Here is an 18,482-nt window from a genome sequence, read left to right on the forward strand (position 1 = left end):
CTCGCACACATACATAACACCGTTCCTCTCCACCTGACAGGAAATGTGGTTCAGAGCGCAACGTGACAAGTCACAGTTCAACTTTTACAACTTGCAGGCCAAACACACACACACACACACACACACACACACACACAAAACAGATTTCAAAAGCAAAAACAGCACTATGAATAGTATGAAAAGGTTTTCTCAGTGACCTATATGCAGCAGAAATGTTGGTTTTGTCTGATTTAAGTGCCTGTAAGTTTTTGAAGTAACTTTGTTTGGGAGCTGTCAGTCATGCAGGCAGGCAGGCAGGATCTGTGAGGGGGAAGAGACAATCTCACTGAGAGGAAGCTACAACATGTTCTTTACATGAAGTCCTTTTCATCCGAGCTTCCTACAGTGCACACGCTGCTTTGCCCGAGCGCAATGCTGAACCTTTAGGATCCACGACAAAGTGAAAACCTGAGGAGAGTGGTGGTAGTCAGGTGATCAGCCTTTTGTGATATTCATCAACAAGGATAAGTAGAGCTTAAAAGCATAGCAGTGGCTCTCAATGTTATTCTGAAGCTGTAAATTCCTCTTTGTTAGCCATGTGGATCAATCATGTCTGGACATTTGGTTTTGCTGGCTAAAGAGAGATTATATCATTAAGCAACCATAGAAGATAGGACCTTGGATTGGATGTGGAAATTACAACTATTTTAATTTGTAAGCTAGCATGCAGTTTTAATTGACTTTAACTGAAGCAGACAAGCTTCTTCTCCCAAAAGCTAACATTCTTGTGACCCTATATGTCCTATAGTATAGGATCAGGCAGGAGCCAAACTGTTCACTGCTTTTTAAGATGGATTATAAATGATGCACGTGTCATGTGCAAAAAACGAACCAAAACTGCAGGAAGAGGGACGGCTTTTCCTGCTGTGCATTTGTACAGTTATTACCAAAGAGAAGTGCAACTGTCCTAAAGGAGAGTGTGCACTCAGAACATTCAGTGCAAATGAGCTCACGTGTTTAGTTTTTACACAAATCACGATATCTTCATGCAAGTTACTTTACTGTATAACCTGTTTTTTGTACTTGCAGTCTATGCACAGAGTGATATATCATGCCTTCTAAGCACATAATGCTGAACACCCAGCATTAAACTCACTCAGCTCTCTCTCTATTTGTTCAAAATGCAAATTGAGTCATTCTGTACAATAACATTCATGTTTGTATTCTCCTAAATTATTGATGAGATTTTGTTTTTAATTGAGAAGAAAACCTTCAATATTTTAAAGTAGGAAGGGCCGATGCCTCTTAGTTCTTCCGGACAACCTCCAGGGACTTACAGCAAAACAGTGAGGAGCAAGCAGATATAATGTTAAAACATGAGAGCTCTTCACTGTGTTCGTGTGTCCCCCAGTAGCACCCAGCAGCGGGGGGCTCAGGAGCAGAGTCTGACCTTTGACCTCCCTATGGAGTGTAGTGGACAAAAAGGGATTTTCCCTGTAGGGATTACTAAAGTATTGCATTATCATTTGAATGTAGCTGATTGCATCTTCGTCAGTCTACACTTCAGCCTGCCGACCTTTCTGTAGAAACCCACGATATGACCTTCTCTTCCGTATCTGCTCGGTAAAGGTCTGCATGCACAAATGTCAAATGATAAAGAAACAATTAGTTGCGTTGTACGTCTCCCACTTCTATTCATTAAACAGCATCCAAGCTACATTTTATCTCAGTGTCACACCTCTTTTACTTTACTCCTATGGCTTCATGTCGCCTTGCTGCAGCATGTAGGAACTCCTAATCTAACTCAGGCATTTAGCACATAAACACACATTTTCTGGTAGATTTAAAGCAACACTAATGCAGGGTCAAATTACATCAGCAACAGTAGCTCATAGCATTCTGTGGCTGACAAACAGGTTTGAGATGCTTCTGGGACAAAGCTGCTCAAAATGTCACAGACTGTGTCTCTCTTTTTTCTTTCTTTTTTCCACATCTCAGTGTGCACTGGTTGCAGCGTTATTGCACAAGACCAAAGGCCAGCTAAAGCAAACTTAAGAAACAGCAAACACTGGCATTCTGTGAGTGTGTGTGTGTGTGTCTTTCTTTCTGTCTTTCTCTGTCCCTGTGGTCAACAATCCCTCTGCTGGCCTTTATCCCCAAATCCCCATGGACAGAGAGTCAGGGGAGAGGGAATGCTTAAATGCTTTGAATGATGGTGTGGAATGCTAAAAAGCAGTCTGTGTGTGTGTGCGTGTGTGCATGGTGGTAAGTGGGGGGGGGCAAAGTAAGGGGGAGAGGGGTCTCTTGCCTGGTCTAGGATCTGGTATGCGTGACTGAACAAGAGGAGGAGAAAGAGAGGAAGAGAAGAAAAAAAAAAGCACCCAAACCTGCCTTTCTAACTTCTAAAGGGAGACAATGGCTACTGACTGGCCTGGCAACCCCCTATGTGTGCGTGTGTGTGTGGTGTCACTTCACACACAGGACACGTCCTGATGGAAAGCAGAGAAGAGGGAGATCTGCTCTAACCAACTTTTAGATCTCATTACGCCGCACATGCAGCTGCACAGACGCAGCTCTGCCACATGTGAAGTAAAACACTGCGAAAAGGATCCAGACTAAATGCCCCAAACCCTTCATTTAAACCAGGAAATCCACCAAATACACCCCCCCCCACAAAAAAAAAAAAAAAAAAACCCTGAGAGTTGCATCTGGAACTCAGTTAAGCTAAACACCTTTTGGTAGCGTTGTAGAGGACAAAAAAGAAAACAAAACAGACGCTTATGATTAGAAAAAATCAGCAGGGTAGAACAGTTTCCTGCAATAAACGCCTTGGTGATAATTAATTACACAGGCCCTGGCAGCCAAATCAAGACGGCAAGCATCCATTTTGAATCTGCTCATAAATAATAAAACAACACAAGAGAAATTTTTTCAGCCCTTTTGAGAAGCAAGACAGAACTGATGAGGGACAATGCTCAGAGATGCGTGGGCGATTATTGGGAGTAATGTATGAAAATAAGAGACCTTATTGTCTTAAATGCGCCTGAATATGGAATATATCTTTGTAGGACAAGAGCAGAGCAGTTGTGATTGTCTTTATGGGAAACAAGATTAAAATACCTTGTGGGTATTTTTTTATATTCCCCCTCCAAAAAAAACAAAACAGAAAACAATGGAGCGCTACACCTACACAAAAGTAATCCACACCGCTCTCGTTCGTTCATTATATAAATATCTTTAATTGTTTTAACCGTAAGAATATAAAACAATTTAATTTTGGGATTCTGCATTTTTTCTCTCTTTACAAACACATAATATACAGTACATCTTTTTATTGTCAAACACACGCACGCACACTCACTCACACACAGCTTTTTCAGCAGGACGCACATCCGTAGATTAATTTTCTAGCAGGTCATTGCATTACATTAAAACGCGCACACACTGGCGGCGGTGTGCGTGCGCGCGTGTGCATGTGTGTACAGCCTAAATGCGTGTGTGTGTGAGAGAGAGAGAGTGAGATGGGGAATAGCGAGGTGGAGAGAGGGTGAGTGAGTGAGTGAGTGAGTGAGAGAGACGCAGTCTGCTTGTAACCAGAGATGGGAAGGGAGAGAAAGAAAAATAATCGATTACTCCTTATTCTAAGCATGTCTCAAAATGGATTTGGGGTATTTTTATTCAGGGGGAGAAGGGTGAGAGATGGTAGGAAAAAGAAGAGGGTATAAAAAAAATAAAAAAAACTCCTCCTCCTCTCTCTATATACCGGTGAGAGCAACGTGAATATGAATGTGTCGGTATAAACGTGGGAAAAGAAAAGCCACGAACCCTGATTTGTTTCCACGAATAAAGGCTAAGATATAGAAATCACTTCAATTTGAAGTACGACGCTCTGAGCAACATTCACTTGACATTTATCTCCACCAGCATCCCTTTCACAACAAAAATACCTACAGCCTAATAATCCTGTAAGGACATACACTGGGTTTTTAATGACGGTCTGATCATACCTTTAACATGCATCTATCGTTATAGAATCACTACAGGTATAGGCTTGCAATCGCATCTCCTTTATATTGATCAAAGCTTGAATGCAATGCATCTCTAAAAGGGTGTAAAGTTGGACTTTATCCCTTTAAAAAAAAAAAAAAAAAAAAGGAAAATTTTAACAATATAAAAAGCTCTTGCACTCAAGCAGGTTTTTAATGTATTTTGCATAAAGCGACGTCCTCTCACTCTCTGACTGGATCTGACAGCCCGCCTTCCCCTTTCCCCCTCTCGTGGCTCTCTCTGGGAAATTGCTCTTGTTTATGGGGGTAAATTAACAAAGGTAGTTAGATTGTGTCCTGGTCTCCTTTCTCTAGCTCTGCTCAGGGAAGAGGGAGGGAGGGTAGAGAGAGGCGATGGAGGGATGGGGGAGGGGGCAGACACAAGTCCCTTTAGGCACATTTTCTCCCAGTCTCTCTTTCCTTCTTAACAGTATACACCCTTTGAAAATAACCACATACGAGGTAGCCAAATGTTTTTTGTGTGTCTGTGTTGGGTTTTTTTTGTTGGGTTTTTTTTTTAGGCGTGATGGCTGTAGCGGAGATTAGTCGTAAATGCCTCAGACTCACTGCAAAAATAAAAGTCCCACAGTAAAGTTTTAAAACCTCTGTTTTTGACTTTTAAGGATGGATGCAAGTTTTCGCATCCAGAATTTTCTGGAAGCAAGTGTCAGGAAGAGAAGCCGATTCTTCCATTAGGGAAAACGACACCTGATTGGAAACAAAATCTGGCAAACAAGCTGAAGTTATTCTAGTCCCAAGTCCAGTTTTTGTGAGGTCTTAAAACTCGATTTGAGACCAAAACATTGCGTTTAACACGGATTTTCGTGAGCTCATGACAGAAGTTTTGAATTGCTTTCTGCCAGGCTGAATATTGGAGTCAAACACTGATTTCAGTCCTGCAAGGCCAACAGAAAGAAAAATAAAACATTTTGAGCATACATCCTGGTCACATGGGAGAAGCACACTTTACACAGAAGGGGGAAAAAAAAGGAAGGATTTCTCTCTTTTTAAATAAGAAAAGAAACTCCTCTGCCCACACATCCCTCCCTTTTCCCACTCTGTCTCCATCCAAAAAAGAAAAATAACACACACTCCCAAAACAAAAACAAAAACCCAAGCATTTCCAATCACCTCACTTTCTCACTCTCTGTCATCTGCCAGAGTCCCAGGTTCAACACTTTAAGGCAGGGGAGCTGTGTGATCCTCTCCAGTCCCCTCTTGGTGATCTTGGTACATCCATACAGGTCGATGCCCACCAGCTGGGTGAGGTGGTCCGCTATGAGCTCCAGCCCTTTGTCCGTGATGCGCACACACTGTCCAATGTTAAGGGTCCTCAGCTCGTGCATCTGCCTCACCATCCGGTTTATCCCGTCGTCGGAGATGTGACACGAGCACAGAGACAGGGACTTGAGCTGGTACAACCCCTGAGCGATGTACGCCAGAGTCTGGTCTCCTATCTTGTCACAGAACGAAACATCAAGCCCAGAGAGTCTTAGGGTGCCCATAGCAAGGTGCATTGTCCCCGTGTCGCTTATGTTGTCACAGGAGCGTAGGTTGAGGCTCCACAGGGAAGTCATATGTGAGAGGTGGATCATCCCTGCGTCTGAGATCCCCCCACAGAAGCTCAGGTTCAGTACCCGGAGCTTGGTCAGCCCCTTGGAAATGTGTTTGAGTGACAGGTCTGTCAGTTTCTGACAGTCTTGGAGGGTCAGGTACTCCAAGTTCAAGCAGCCCTCTGCTGCACTACGGGTCATGCCCGCCAAATGTCCAATCCCCACATCTGAGACATGTCTGCAGGACCTCAGATTGAGGCTCTTGAGTCTGTGGAGGCCCCAGGCTATCAACAGAAGCCCAGTGTTGGTAATGTTGCTGCAGCCACCAAGCTCCAGCACCTCCAGGTTCTTCAGATACTGAGCAATCCTCCCTAGACTAGAGTCTGTTATCTGCTTGCACAGACTTAGGTTCAAAACCCGAAGTGATGGGATCTCCTGCACGAACGCATGGCCCAGCCCGTTATCCGTGAGGTTGTAGCAGCCGGACAGATTGAGGGACTCGATGTTTGGCATTCCCTGGATGACATAGCTCAGGCTGCGGCGCAGAGACAGGATCTGGACCCTCCGGATGCCCCTGGCCTGGAGGCTGGGGAATAAGGAGGGATTCGCCCTGCGGAGGTGCAGCTTGGCTTCCACCCCCCTCCACACTGACTTGTGGTAGGATGCGTCCCTCCAAGCGATGCACACTTGGGCTACCCTGCCTTTGTCCCTCACGTCCAGATAACTGAAAATCATTGCCAAAATTTCTGGGAAGAGGCACGAAATGTGCGTCTCCATTGTTTTTCAAAACCCAGGCATATAAAAATTAATACTCCACACCTCCAAGGCTTAAAAGAAAAACAGAAGACTTAACTCAATCACACCCTCCTCTCGCACAAAATGCAAAAGTATCAACAGTCCCAGCTATCCACAGAAGTAAAAAAAGAAGAAGAAATTGGAGTTGTGTGTTTCTCTCTTTTTCTCACACTGAACTGTGCAAAATCGATCAAACTCCCTCCAGTGCCACGTGATCCGGTCTGGTTGCGCAGTAGGATTCAAATGTATTAAAAAAGAAAAAAGGGGGAAAAAACAACAAAAAAGAGCGTTTATTCCTGCCTCAACCCCTCTCTCCGCCAAAAAGAGGAGGAGAGGGGGCGAAAGGAAGAAGGAGGAGGAGAGGAGGAAAAGCGTCAATCCTTCCCCCTCTCGCTCCCTCTCTCAGACGACGCTTCCTTGTATTATACCTACAAAAAGCCTTCCTCTCTCCGCCGTGCGAGGATCCAGACGGTCATACATTTCAGATTAAGAAAGTAAAAACAAAACCAACTCGCTTACCGACACGTATTAAGAAGCGACCCCATGGTAGAAAAGCAAAAAAGATAGAGTTGGAGCGGCTTTATAGGCAGAGCGAGAGAGAGAGAGAGGGGCGTCCTGGGCTCAAAGCCTTTGTCTGCTCTTTTCAAACCGACTTGGCAGGGACCCCAGCACTCTAGCTGTACCGAAGGGGTGGAGGGAAGTAATAATATCACCCTCGTCTCTTTAAAATGTATTTAACGACAACCACCGTTACTACGGGCGTTTTAATAGCACGTCGTTACACCGAAACGTTCTTACAATGATTTAATAGCAGATGTAGCTTGAAATTAATTCGCTATTTTATCGACCCACCCCTACCCCCTCCGTGTCACACAGTTGGTTTGTCCCGCCTCAGCTGGAACGGTGCGAACAGTTTCCCTTGGAAACCAACTTCTTACAATTCAGTTCACTTTGGGCTTTAACCCTTTGAGCGGACCACACGGGAAACACAGGGAAGCCAAGTGGAGAAGCTCCTTTCAGTCCGCTTACTTGGCATGAACGTTTAGTATTTTTATTCTGAATTTGTTGTTATTGTTGTTGGTGTTGTAACTAGAGCGCTTCTACAGCTGCCAGCCGCGTTCATTGTCTTTTATTGTAAACAGCCCCTCTCCGTCCACTCTCCTCCAACACTTTACTTTATTGCAAAACCAGAAAATAAACGTACTTTTCCAGAGACGATCAATCAACATGTCATCAGTCAAATACTGGGAAGAATAACTGTGGCTCCAATAAAACAAAACTGAGTTTAAAGAATAGTTTAAATAACGCTGAAAACAATGTACAACCCGTGAGTAAAATCCCTTTTAATTAATTTGAACATGCTTTATTGGCTTGGTATTTGGCAGAAAGTTGCCAAAGCCTTAAGACCACATCAGAGGTTGTGTCAGTGTGTGTGGGTCACTCCCTTCACTACACACACACACACACACACACACACACACACACACACACACACACACATATAAGGTTGCTGTTCTACAGCCACTTTTTACAACTAATAGGCTCATGATATACAAATGTACAAGATACATACATTAAAGTTGGAGCATAGATTACTATGGTAATAAAATATTCTATAAAGTGTAAAGCAAATAAAATGTCAAAGGCTTTCTTTCTCTCATGTGTCTCTCATAAAGAAGCAAACTTTGAAGCTGTTGTCTCACATCTGGCATTGGTTATGTTTTGATAGTTGAATAATCAAAGACTTATTTTAGTCTCAGCTGATGGCACTGAGAATATATCAATCAGTGTGTGTGAGTTTCAGTAATAGATTGCTATATATAGATGTTTTCTAATGTTGCTTATTCAGTGTATCAAACCATAATAATGACCAATTATAGCAATAAAGGTACATTTTAAAATTTACCTTTGTTGCCTAAGTCAAGAAACCATCACCTGCACTAGTCTAATTTAGTTAGATTTAGGATGTTTCATAAACCAAGAATGCATCTGAAACCTATGTAGACAAGTCGATAAGGATAGGGAATGATTATTAGGGGAAAAATGGATATTTCAGTATAGAAATATATTGTGTAGCCCATATGACATCTTAAAAAAAGATTTCTGTAAATGAAATAGCCAACGAACAAATTCAAACATGATTTGGATAAGTGAACCTTCCTGAACAGTCTTAAATCTGAGAGTCAGTCCTCATGAGGGCATCTTCAAAATCTACTAACTGCAACAAAGTGCTAACAATTTGGATGAATCAAAAAGCCGTAGGGAATTGCAAGAAAGTTTCAGAGTGTTCGTCTGAAACTTCTACTCTTTCTGCATGCACACAGCACGAAAGAGAAAGGCAAGCCGTTGTGCTGCAGCCGCTCACTTGGAGCGGCGTGCATGTGAATATATTACAGTGTGATAGATTTGTGGATATTTCTTGCTTTGTACATGATTTGTCTGGCATCTGTTGGGCTGTCCGTCCATGCGCTGTCAGTATTTTCCAGAGCGTTATTGGTTATGAATTTGCTTAACTGCTCAGTTGGGGAATCTGTGTGTAGTTTGTAGTTTCTGTGGTTTCATGCATGTTAACTTAACTGGTAATTCTAAATTAGTGTGCATGGTTCTCTGTCTCTCTGTATTAGCCCTGTGCTGGACTGTTGACCTGATCACAGTATACCCTGCCTCTCACCAAGTGTTATAGCTTCCATCCCCCATGACCCTGGCAGGTTTAGTGGTTAAGACTAAGGGGACTAGTGGATGATTGCAGGGACTGTGTAATGATGATAAGATATGGCTGGCAAAACTATAACTTTTATTGCCTTAGTTTAGTAGCAGGAATGCTAGTGTTCCATATCCTCCACTGCTAAGGCAGCTGTGTCTATATGTGTATGTGTAGACTGAAATTAAAAGATGTGACATTTTCTGGATGCATCTCAAAGCAGCAGTGTAATTTTGTTGCTGCAAAGTGACCATCGTGGGTGTAGTGCTAAATTATCAACTAATGTTTGCAAACTTTTTCTTACAGAGGGTTGAAACTGATGAGACATACCATGAAGATATGGGAAAGAGTTTTTGAAGCTAGGTTAAGAAGAGAGGTTATGATCAGTGAGCAGCATGGCTTCATGCCGAGAAAGAACACTATTGATGTGATGTGGTGCAGGACATGTATGAGGATGGTGAGACAGTGGTGGCATCTGTTGGGCTATCCGTCCATGCGCTGTCAGTATTTTCCAACAACATGCCAACAACATGCTGACAGATGAGGTTAGGCAGCAGTCACTGTGAACTATGATGTTTGCAGGTGATCTGTGATCTGTAGTGAGAGCAGGGAGCAGGTGCAAGAGAGCCTGGAGAGGTGAAGGCATGCTCTGGAGTGAAAGTCAGTAGAAGCAAGACAGAATACATCTGTGTGAATGAGAGGGACAGAGGTGTAACAGTGAAACTTCAAGGAGCAAAGGTAGTAAAAGTAGATAAGTTTAAATACCTGGGTTCAACCATCCGTAGCAAGAGGCAATGCTCAAGGGAGGAGGAGAAGAGAGTGGAGATGAGATTTGATTTGTAAGAGAAGGAGAGCAGCAAGAGTGAAAGGGAAGGTTTATACGATGGTAGAGAGACCTACTTTGATATGATTTGGAGATGGTAGCACTGACAAAGAGACAGGAGGTGGAGCTGAACATTGTAAAATGTTTATTGGGAGTGACCAGGATTGAAAGGATAAGAAATTAGTACATCAGAGGGGCAGCTCAAATCGAGTAGTTTGAAGACAAAGTTAGGGGGTGAGATGATTGGGAGATATCCAGATGGTGGATTTACTAGGCAAAGGATGTCGAAGATGGAGCTGCCAGGTCAGAAAAAAGAGGAAGACTTAGATTCAAGATGTAGTGAAGGAGGACATGCAAAGGGTTGGTGTGACTGAGATGTGACAGGACAATGTTAGGGATAGGGTAAAATGAAGGCAGATAGACAGTTGTAACAACCTCTAAAGTGATAAGCTGGAAGAAGAAAAAGCTAGGAAATTTTGTTAGCAAGCCGTCTTCATAAACTGCACGGCACAGATACAGATATCTTTTATTAGTGCAACACTAATAAAATACTTGAAGTTTGTGCTCAGAAGTTTGGAGCACAAACCTCTCAGATGGACTATACCTCACAGCAAGTCATATTATTTGCCATTATTCAATTAAATTAGAGAGCAGACTGATGCTGACTACAGCTAAGCCTTTTACTTTAAGTCTTAATCAAATTGAAAAGGGTTAGTTATAAACAAGACCACTCGTCTCAGTTATTATTATTGATTTCTAAATTATCTAATGAAACTAAAACTTTTTTGTAGGCAGTCTTATAAGAAACTCTATTTTTTTGCATGGCTTAATTTTTTCAGCAGCAGAGGTTGTCAGTTGCTATATGCATACACATTACAGGATATCTATGTGATTCTGTAGCCTTCGTCATGTAAACACGATTGTTTTTAAATGTTCGCATCTTCTCAAGCACACACACATGCACGCACGAGCTTCTTTGTGTGCGCGTTTGTGTGCATGCGTGCGTGTATGTGCGATAAAACGACAGGGGAGCCGTTTGCTGTAGCCCGTGGAGTGTGGCAGAGTGGCTACGAGATAGCAAAGAGAGAGGAAGAGCTGATGAGAAACATAGAGGCAAAGCGATAGGAGAGAGGCAACAGTGATCAGGTGCAGATAAGACAGAGGGAGAGGGGCTGCAGAAAACGCCGCTTTTACGTGGAAAAAAAAAAGCAGCCATGCACAACTGACGGCAACTCTCCTTTCTCCCACTTCTCCCTCTTATTCTCTTGTTCTCCTTCCTCATGATGGATGTTCAGATTCGTCTTAATGCAAAGCCCAAATGTTACTGAAAGGGCTGTTGATCTCTTTAATAATTTTGCATGACCATGTTCCCCATATCCTTTTATATGCATCTGCACTGAAAGACATAGAAAATAAAATTCACTGTCTTTGTTCCATGTAAAACTCTCAAATGACTTATATTAGTCTCAGCTCAGCTGAGCTGGGACTAATATGCCCTACTCTACGTTAACAACATCAAACAAATGTTTTCCAGTACGCAGTCTAATTTGTGTTACTGTCTGTTCTGTCTCTCTGAAATTGTACTGTATGCACACATTGTTTCACTACTTTCTCTTTCTGCTTCTCTTCACAATTCTTCCAAATTATTGCCATGAATTATAGCGTTAAAACATTACCAACATGAATTAGAATGAGCACGTATACAAGATGTGTTATAACAGTGTTTATAATTTAGCACGAAGAATTGCTCATACTAGCCCGACAGTTTAAACCCAATCCACAACAAGGTGCTCTCTGTGAGTTTTGCTTGTAACTGTGTGTGCCTCATAAAGTATAAACATTCATCAAAATATCTATCTCAGGCTGGAAAACACTCGTGCCTCCAGTGTGAACACAGAAGTATTATGGGGATCCAGCCAGTACAGAGTCATGCTTGCCTGCAACAACTCAACTGCAAGTCACCTTTGGGCAATGATACTATGTGTAGGTTAAATACTGATTGCTGGCTTTAAGAGTAAAGGGAACAACCACTGGGAAATTCACTCAGCAGAGGAAGAAACACAAAATACATGAAAGAAGTGTTGATGAGAAGCACAGTGGACAGTTTTAATTGTTTTTATCCCTTGGTTGCTACAAATAAGTTCTTTGTCATCTATTAATTCTGCCTTTTCCCAGAGGCAAAGCTAAAAAAAAACAAAAACAAAAATTAGCAGATCCACAAATGTTCATCTGCAAAGTTCTGGTTAGGAACAGTGCAGAGTCATAAACTGCGTAAAAAAAAAAAAGTGTGGGACTAACAGGGGATTTAGGTTTCTGTTTTAAATATGCTCTTTTGGTACACTGTAACTGCAAAACCGTCTGAAACTCTATGCTGGAACCTGATGCGCACATCACATCAGCGCAGATCACAGCTATCGTGATTGGCCTGATTCCTCCTATGCATTGACGGCTACTTTTTCACAGTGAAAGAAAAACGATTATCACCTCAAAACAAGGAATAATAATTATAGAGGCATAGGACTGACAGATGTGAGAGATTGACAAAATTAGCTAAACAAAAAAACCAAGAAAAACACGTGATCACAACGAAGAGTGGGGAGGCAGGAGAGAAAAACAACAAAGTCCCAGGATTTTATTTCTTTTCTATTGTGGTTAGCAGTGCACAAGGTAATTAACACCATGCACAGGCATGAATAATGGCTACGGCCCCTCAGATAGGTTACATCATAACCGGTGTGGGTAAAAGTCTAAATCAGCAGTATGAGGTGCAGCCAATGTCAAAAAGGCTTTAATATGTAGTCCTTCTAATGGGCTGCAGGGGGAGACTCCTCTGTAAAAAAAAAAAAAAAAAAAAAAAAAAAGATAATAATTAAAAAAGAAAAGAAAAAAAAGAAAAATAAAAGCAAAAATTAAAAGGACTTCTTTAATTTTGTCTTACTACACCATGACTGCGACACCATGGCTTATATTGAAGACCGCTTCTAGGCTTTAAAATATACAGTGTGAATATTATTACTACTATTTGCAAGTAGCCAAGTATAGATAACATAGTAGTATTTGGTTCAAACATCGATTTGAGCTTTTTAAAACACATCAAAGAAACATAAAGGCTGTATTTATAAATGCAAAGCACCTAGTATGTCCCACTCTGCTTTTAGCTTATATTCTGTAACTTCATCAAGGGCAAAAACAAAGCAGTTAACTGCACTGTCCCCTGTGGCTGCCAACACCTACGTCCTTGGTATCCGGGCACAGAGTGTGTCATGCATTTTCAAAATAGCAAACCTGACATGAATACCAAGCCATATAATGATACAGCAAACACCTTGAGATCTAAACATGGTGGGAGATTAACACCAGCTCTCAGTTAAATGTGGCTAAACTGTGGCCAGCTCTGGTCTGCTGGACAAACCTCCCGGAAATCAACAGGGGTGAAAGAAGAAAGCCATAATCTGTTTAGTTAAACCAAACCGTACATGGATTTTGAACTTGTTTCTGTGTATTCATACCAAAAATTGACCTTAAGACTGTAGCCAGACTGGCTTGTTCAAAAAACTTTATATGCATCACCAAAAGTGTCTTTGGTTTGTCGCTCTCGTCATCTGTAGCATGAAAGAAAGAGCGATGAGGTAAAAGATGCGTAAATAAATAGTCTAGAAATGACATAAAAACTGAGAGGCAGGTCTATATGCCACAGGCTTTCTCCTCAGCAGCAGTAGCTGAGTCTGTCTCTGCATGACCTGCCTGTGTGTCTGTGTGTGTGTCTGTGTGTGTGTGTGGTGTGCACACTGCATTTTTTTTTCTCCTGTTTTCCTGTCTCCCTCTGTCTGCCTCACATCACAGCTCTGTGTGCGTGTGTGTGTGTGTGTGTGTGTGTGTGTGCGTCGTCTTGCTGCTGTGGTGTGTCATACCCCTCTTAGAAAACCCGCTGGGCCCAAGCTAGCACTCACACTGAGTGAGAGAGCAGCGGAAGAGGGATAGATGGATAAGAGAAGGAAGACGAAAAGTGAGATGTGGGGGGGAGGAATGACTACGGAAAAAGGAAGTGGAAGAAAAGAGTGTCAGTATGTTAAAATAGAGGTTGAAAAAATCAGTGTGTGTGTGTGTGAGAGAGAGAGAGAGAGAGAGAGAGAGAAAGAGAGAGTGTGCTTTCAAAGTGTTCTATAACACAAGACTCTACTCGTCATGTGACCAGACGTGTGTGTGTGTCTGTCTTTTTGTGCATGTGTTTGTGTGTAACTTTATGTGTCTGTATTTGATGATTCAGGGGAGGACTCTAACTGGATAATTGCTCTCCTCCACAATGTGATTCTGCACCCACAGCGATTGCTGGTTGCCAAGGTTACATGGGCGTGTGTCAACACATATCCCTGAATGGCAACACCTTCCTGAAAGGATATTACCATGACTCGGTAGATTATATTTCTTTTTAGCACACAAACAAAACATAAAGAATGCGTGTGCGCACACACACACACACACACACACACACACACACACACACACACACACACACACACACGCATGCATGCATGCACACCAGCATATGAAAGAAAACAGTAACAACACCTCAATGGCCCTAAGATGCATGTGGGTGTGTACACATATGCACGCTGTACACTGTACACCTTAAATCTTTTATGTTCCTTCAGGTCTTTCCTCGCTTCAACTGTACAGTACTTAAACATGGTTGTGTGTGTGTGTGTGTGTGTGTGTGTGTGTGTGTGTGTGTGTGTGTGTGTGTGTGTGTGTGTGTGTGTTTTACACCTGCCTTCAAAGCTTCTCTGCTCTTCTCTTCCCTCTTTCCCTCCCAGCTCCCTTCTTGCATCTCTCTTTCTCTCTCCCTCTCTAATAATCTCCCTCTCACATGGGGGCTGGTGTGTCTTCTTTAAGCTCACGTTCTCTACAAGAGGCCAGTGAGCTTCAGAGCAGGGACCCCCACTAGGGGGTGGGGCACTGGCCAACCCCCAAAATTTGCTGGTCCCCAAGTGGGCCCCCTGGCAAGATTGTCCTATGTTGGTAATAATTTAAAAAAAACAACAAAAAAAACATGATCACAAGAGAGAGGATGACATCCTACAATGAGTTGAAACATTAACTTGTTATTTGTTCCTGCAATATACAGTTTTTGCCCTTCGTATTACGTCACTTTGTATGTCCCTCCAGATTTCCTGTCATCAACCCCTCCCCTCTACTGAACCCCTGCACTGTTCTGTTTTTGGTGTGCCACCTAAATATTTTTAGTGGCCCCCATATGGCCACCCCTATGAAAAAATTCTGGAGGCAAACTTGTTTCAGGGTTCTGCACAGTATCTTAGCTGTCCCTAGGACTGCACTCTAATGGACAGAGACCTCTGATGTTGTGGATGGAATGCTGCTGGAGCCACTCTTCCATTGTGGTGATCACTTTAGGCTTCCTTCAGCCCCAGGTACTTCTTAATCTTCTTGTGCTCATTTTTTCTGATGTTATACTGTCAGATGGGATTTCCACATCTATCACAACTGCTCTCTTTTGCTTCTGATCAGCCACCGCTATATCTGGTTGGTTAACCAGCAGCTGCTTGTCTTGAACTTGAAGTCCCACAGGGTCTTAGCCCCGTTATTCTCAGCTGCTTTTAGTGCCGTGCTCCAGCGGGACTTGGAGACGTATAATCCGCATGAGGCACAGATGTTTTTGTACATTATCCCGGTCACTTGGTTGAGCTTTTCAGTCTACGCTGGCCCCAGCTTGCATCTTACATCCTGCTGTGTACCGGAGTGTCTCAGGGGCATCGTCATGCAGCCTGAACCTTGGGTCCTGTCAACTGTGATAGACATCTGCCTTCATGGATATGGTACTTGGGACCTGTTCATTCCCTGTCATGGTCAGAGTCTCTGTGTGCTCCTTGTCCTTTTTAAGCCTCCGGTACTACCTCTTGATATCAGCCACTTCCTTCCACCTCTGGTCTTTCAAAGTATTTGCTTTTCCTCATCTTTATCACCATATGTCTTCTGCCTGAAGCACTTTCAGACCAGGTTATCCTAAGGGCCATCTTCCTGATGTAGTTAGGGTTAGATGTTCCTTATTTCATCCCAGGTTTTGGTTTTAACACTCCTTATTCTGCTTCATCGCATTGCTCATAGAGCCTTGAGGTGTTGGACTTAGGGTTAAACCCTCTGTGTGTTGTGAGAAGTTTTCCTGTCTTGACATCATTATGATGTATTTCTTTCTGTGTCCAGCTTACTATTCTAGCTGATTATCTAATGATTTTCAAGGCTGAGGTCTTCTTCTTACCACTACCACACTATTTAACTGTTGTAGACCGTTGTGGTGTGTACTATACTCAGGTACATGTAGGTGTCCTGTAAGTGTCCTGATGACATTTGCTACACTCATCCAGCTTTGGCACTGACAGTGAGTTGATGTCATCCATGCGTAGGAGGTGGCTGATGGTCACTCCATTTTTGAGTGTGCTTCCATATTCACTCTTTAAGCTGGCTGAGGGGAGTTTGGGACACAGCAAAACAGCAGCATCACCTTTGTACGTGCGACACTTGGTGGTGAGTTGTGCAATGGCCTTTGAGTTAACTTCCAGTGTTGTTTTCCTCAGCTGCTTGAGTTCTTGAAGGTTATCAGTGAGGGTTAAAGTGTCAAGAACTCTAGGATCCGCGAGGGCATTGAGGCTTTGTTGCAGTCAATCCAGGGGGTGCTCAGATTAGTCTGGCTAGAGTCTTGGATGACTGCTCTGTCGTATAGTGCTGGTGGATTTGTCCTCTGCTTTTCCTTCTGATGCCCTTCTGAGCATTATTCCTGTGCTGTTATGATGCCTGAGAGGCAGGTTATCAACTAGGTGTTTGAAGGAGTTGTACCCCTGTGGGGACCTGCCTGCTCCTAGGTAATCATATAATCAGATCAGATCTTTATGCTGTCCAGCTGTCCAGCTGTTCACGCCTTGCTGTCTGACTTAGTGATGTTACTTTTTTCTGCTTTGGATCTGAGGGATTGCTGCTGCTTTCTGGTCCAGCAGCCATTTGGCATTTGTGTTTTAGGGATGCCTCCTTCCCACAGATGTTCTTTCATTATTGCACAGTCACAGCTCTACTCCTTCTGTTATGGCACAATATACATGGCCATTAAGAGCAAAAAGACAAAAAGGGTGATGCACAAAAGGGTGGAGACACCAGGAGGTCAATGCCAGGAGTTGCAAGCCTATTTTCTGTGTATCTGAGTCGCTCTTTTTTACATCCATCTCTATCTATCTATCTTTACCTCAATTTCTTTTTATTTGTTCATTTTTGTGCACTTTCTCCTACCTCTCTCTCCCTCTCTGGCAGCTCTTCTGTGCTTCCATCTCACCACAATGCCTCAAAGATTGCATGTGTGCATGCATGTCTATGAGTGTGTGTCTATGTTATGCACTGCCGCTTTGCTCCAATTTTTTGCACCACACAGGCTGCCTAGGTGTGTGTGTGTCCCTTCAACAATGCTTTTCTTTTCTGCCAGCTCTGCAGTCTGACATAGGAGATTTTTCAGTCCGTGTGCTCTCTCTCCCTCAGTAGTCAGCATTTTGGCATTTTCTCAATGCACTCTGTCATCTTTTGGCATGAATAGTCTGCATATTGTTGTGTGTGTTTATGTGTGTGCTTGTGTCTGTGGATGTGTGTGTGCATGCATTAGCCTGACAGGATCTCTCCATGTCTCTGTGTTTGTACCGGGACCCATGAAAGTGTAAAACAGTTCATTTTCAATCCTAGAAATTACTCTCGGTGGTGTGGATATACAGTGCGTATACCAATGCCAGAGCAATGAGCAAATACGAGACTGAGCACAATCACCTGAGTCCTCCCGCAAGACAAGAGCTATTCAAACAATTTAACCAGAATTTGTTCAAATGTTTTTACCTGTTAAGACTTGTGTTAAATTGGTGTGAAACTCACTCTGGAAAACACGGGACTTCTTTAAGAAAAGCAAAAGTCACTCAAGCAAGCTGTAGTCTTAAAAAAACTCTAACTGGACTTAGTCAAAATCTAAAACCAAACATAAGACCAAAATAAATCTTAAAATACTTGAGCTTTCATACCGAGATGTGTCTTTGAAATATCAACGCTTGAATGAGAAAAATAAAAAATATTCAGGACACAGATGACTCGCCAACAGTTGATAAATGTGCTGCCAAACAGATTTTTACTCACCAGCTGGCTCCCACATCAAAGATATTTTAAATAACGAAAAAGATTTAATTCCAAATTTAGGTTGCGTTCATTTTATTAATCTCACATTATTTTGGTCGCTTGCCACTCGTACACAGAACAGCTTAGATTTGAATCCTCTGAACAATCCTTTTCAAATAAAATTTAGCAAAGTACGTCTTCCCAAGTAAAAATAAGATAATAATAAAATTTTCTATAAACTGCAGGGACTCCTCTCTCATTTGCCTACAGTGACATGTCCCAGTGTCTTCGTTATAAACATTGAATGACAGATAGCTGTTTCCACAGCAACCAGTATGCATGTTTATATGGGTTTATGGCAAAAAATTACGTCCAGATGATGAGAACGAGAGTTGAAGAAAACCTTGGACTTTGTGATGATAATGGTAATCGAC

The 18,482-nt window shown here is 42.6% G+C and overlaps 2 protein-coding genes across 8 annotated transcripts in view; one reads left to right on the forward strand and one right to left on the reverse strand.

Moving 5' to 3' along the window:
• The window catches only part of wnt5b (wingless-type MMTV integration site family, member 5b), an 88,260-nt gene that overhangs the window by 44,552 nt on the left and 25,226 nt on the right, over positions 1–18,482 (forward strand). For 2 of the 7 annotated variants that reach the window (XM_082511325.1, XM_082511324.1), the window contains exon 1: positions 13,584–14,309. The exons of the other annotated variants lie outside the window; for them this stretch is intronic. In XM_082511325.1, the coding sequence (XP_082367451.1) occupies positions 14,244–14,309 (66 nt within the window). In that variant the 5' untranslated portion in view covers positions 13,584–14,243. Of the gene's footprint in view, positions 1–13,583; positions 14,310–18,482 lie in introns of those variants that run through there. 7 annotated transcript variants of the gene reach the window in all.
• On the reverse strand, positions 3,199–7,132 carry fbxl14b (F-box and leucine-rich repeat protein 14b). Its single transcript, XM_082511946.1, has one exon. It carries the CDS (start codon positions 6,353–6,355, stop codon positions 5,153–5,155), a length of 1,203 nt encoding a protein of 400 aa, XP_082368072.1. The 5' UTR covers positions 6,356–7,132; the 3' UTR covers positions 3,199–5,152.

The sequence above is a fragment of the Aulonocara stuartgranti genome, assembly GCF_965226115.1.
Source record: "Aulonocara stuartgranti genome assembly, chromosome: 17".
Taxonomy (NCBI): Eukaryota; Metazoa; Chordata; class Actinopteri; order Cichliformes; family Cichlidae; genus Aulonocara; species Aulonocara stuartgranti.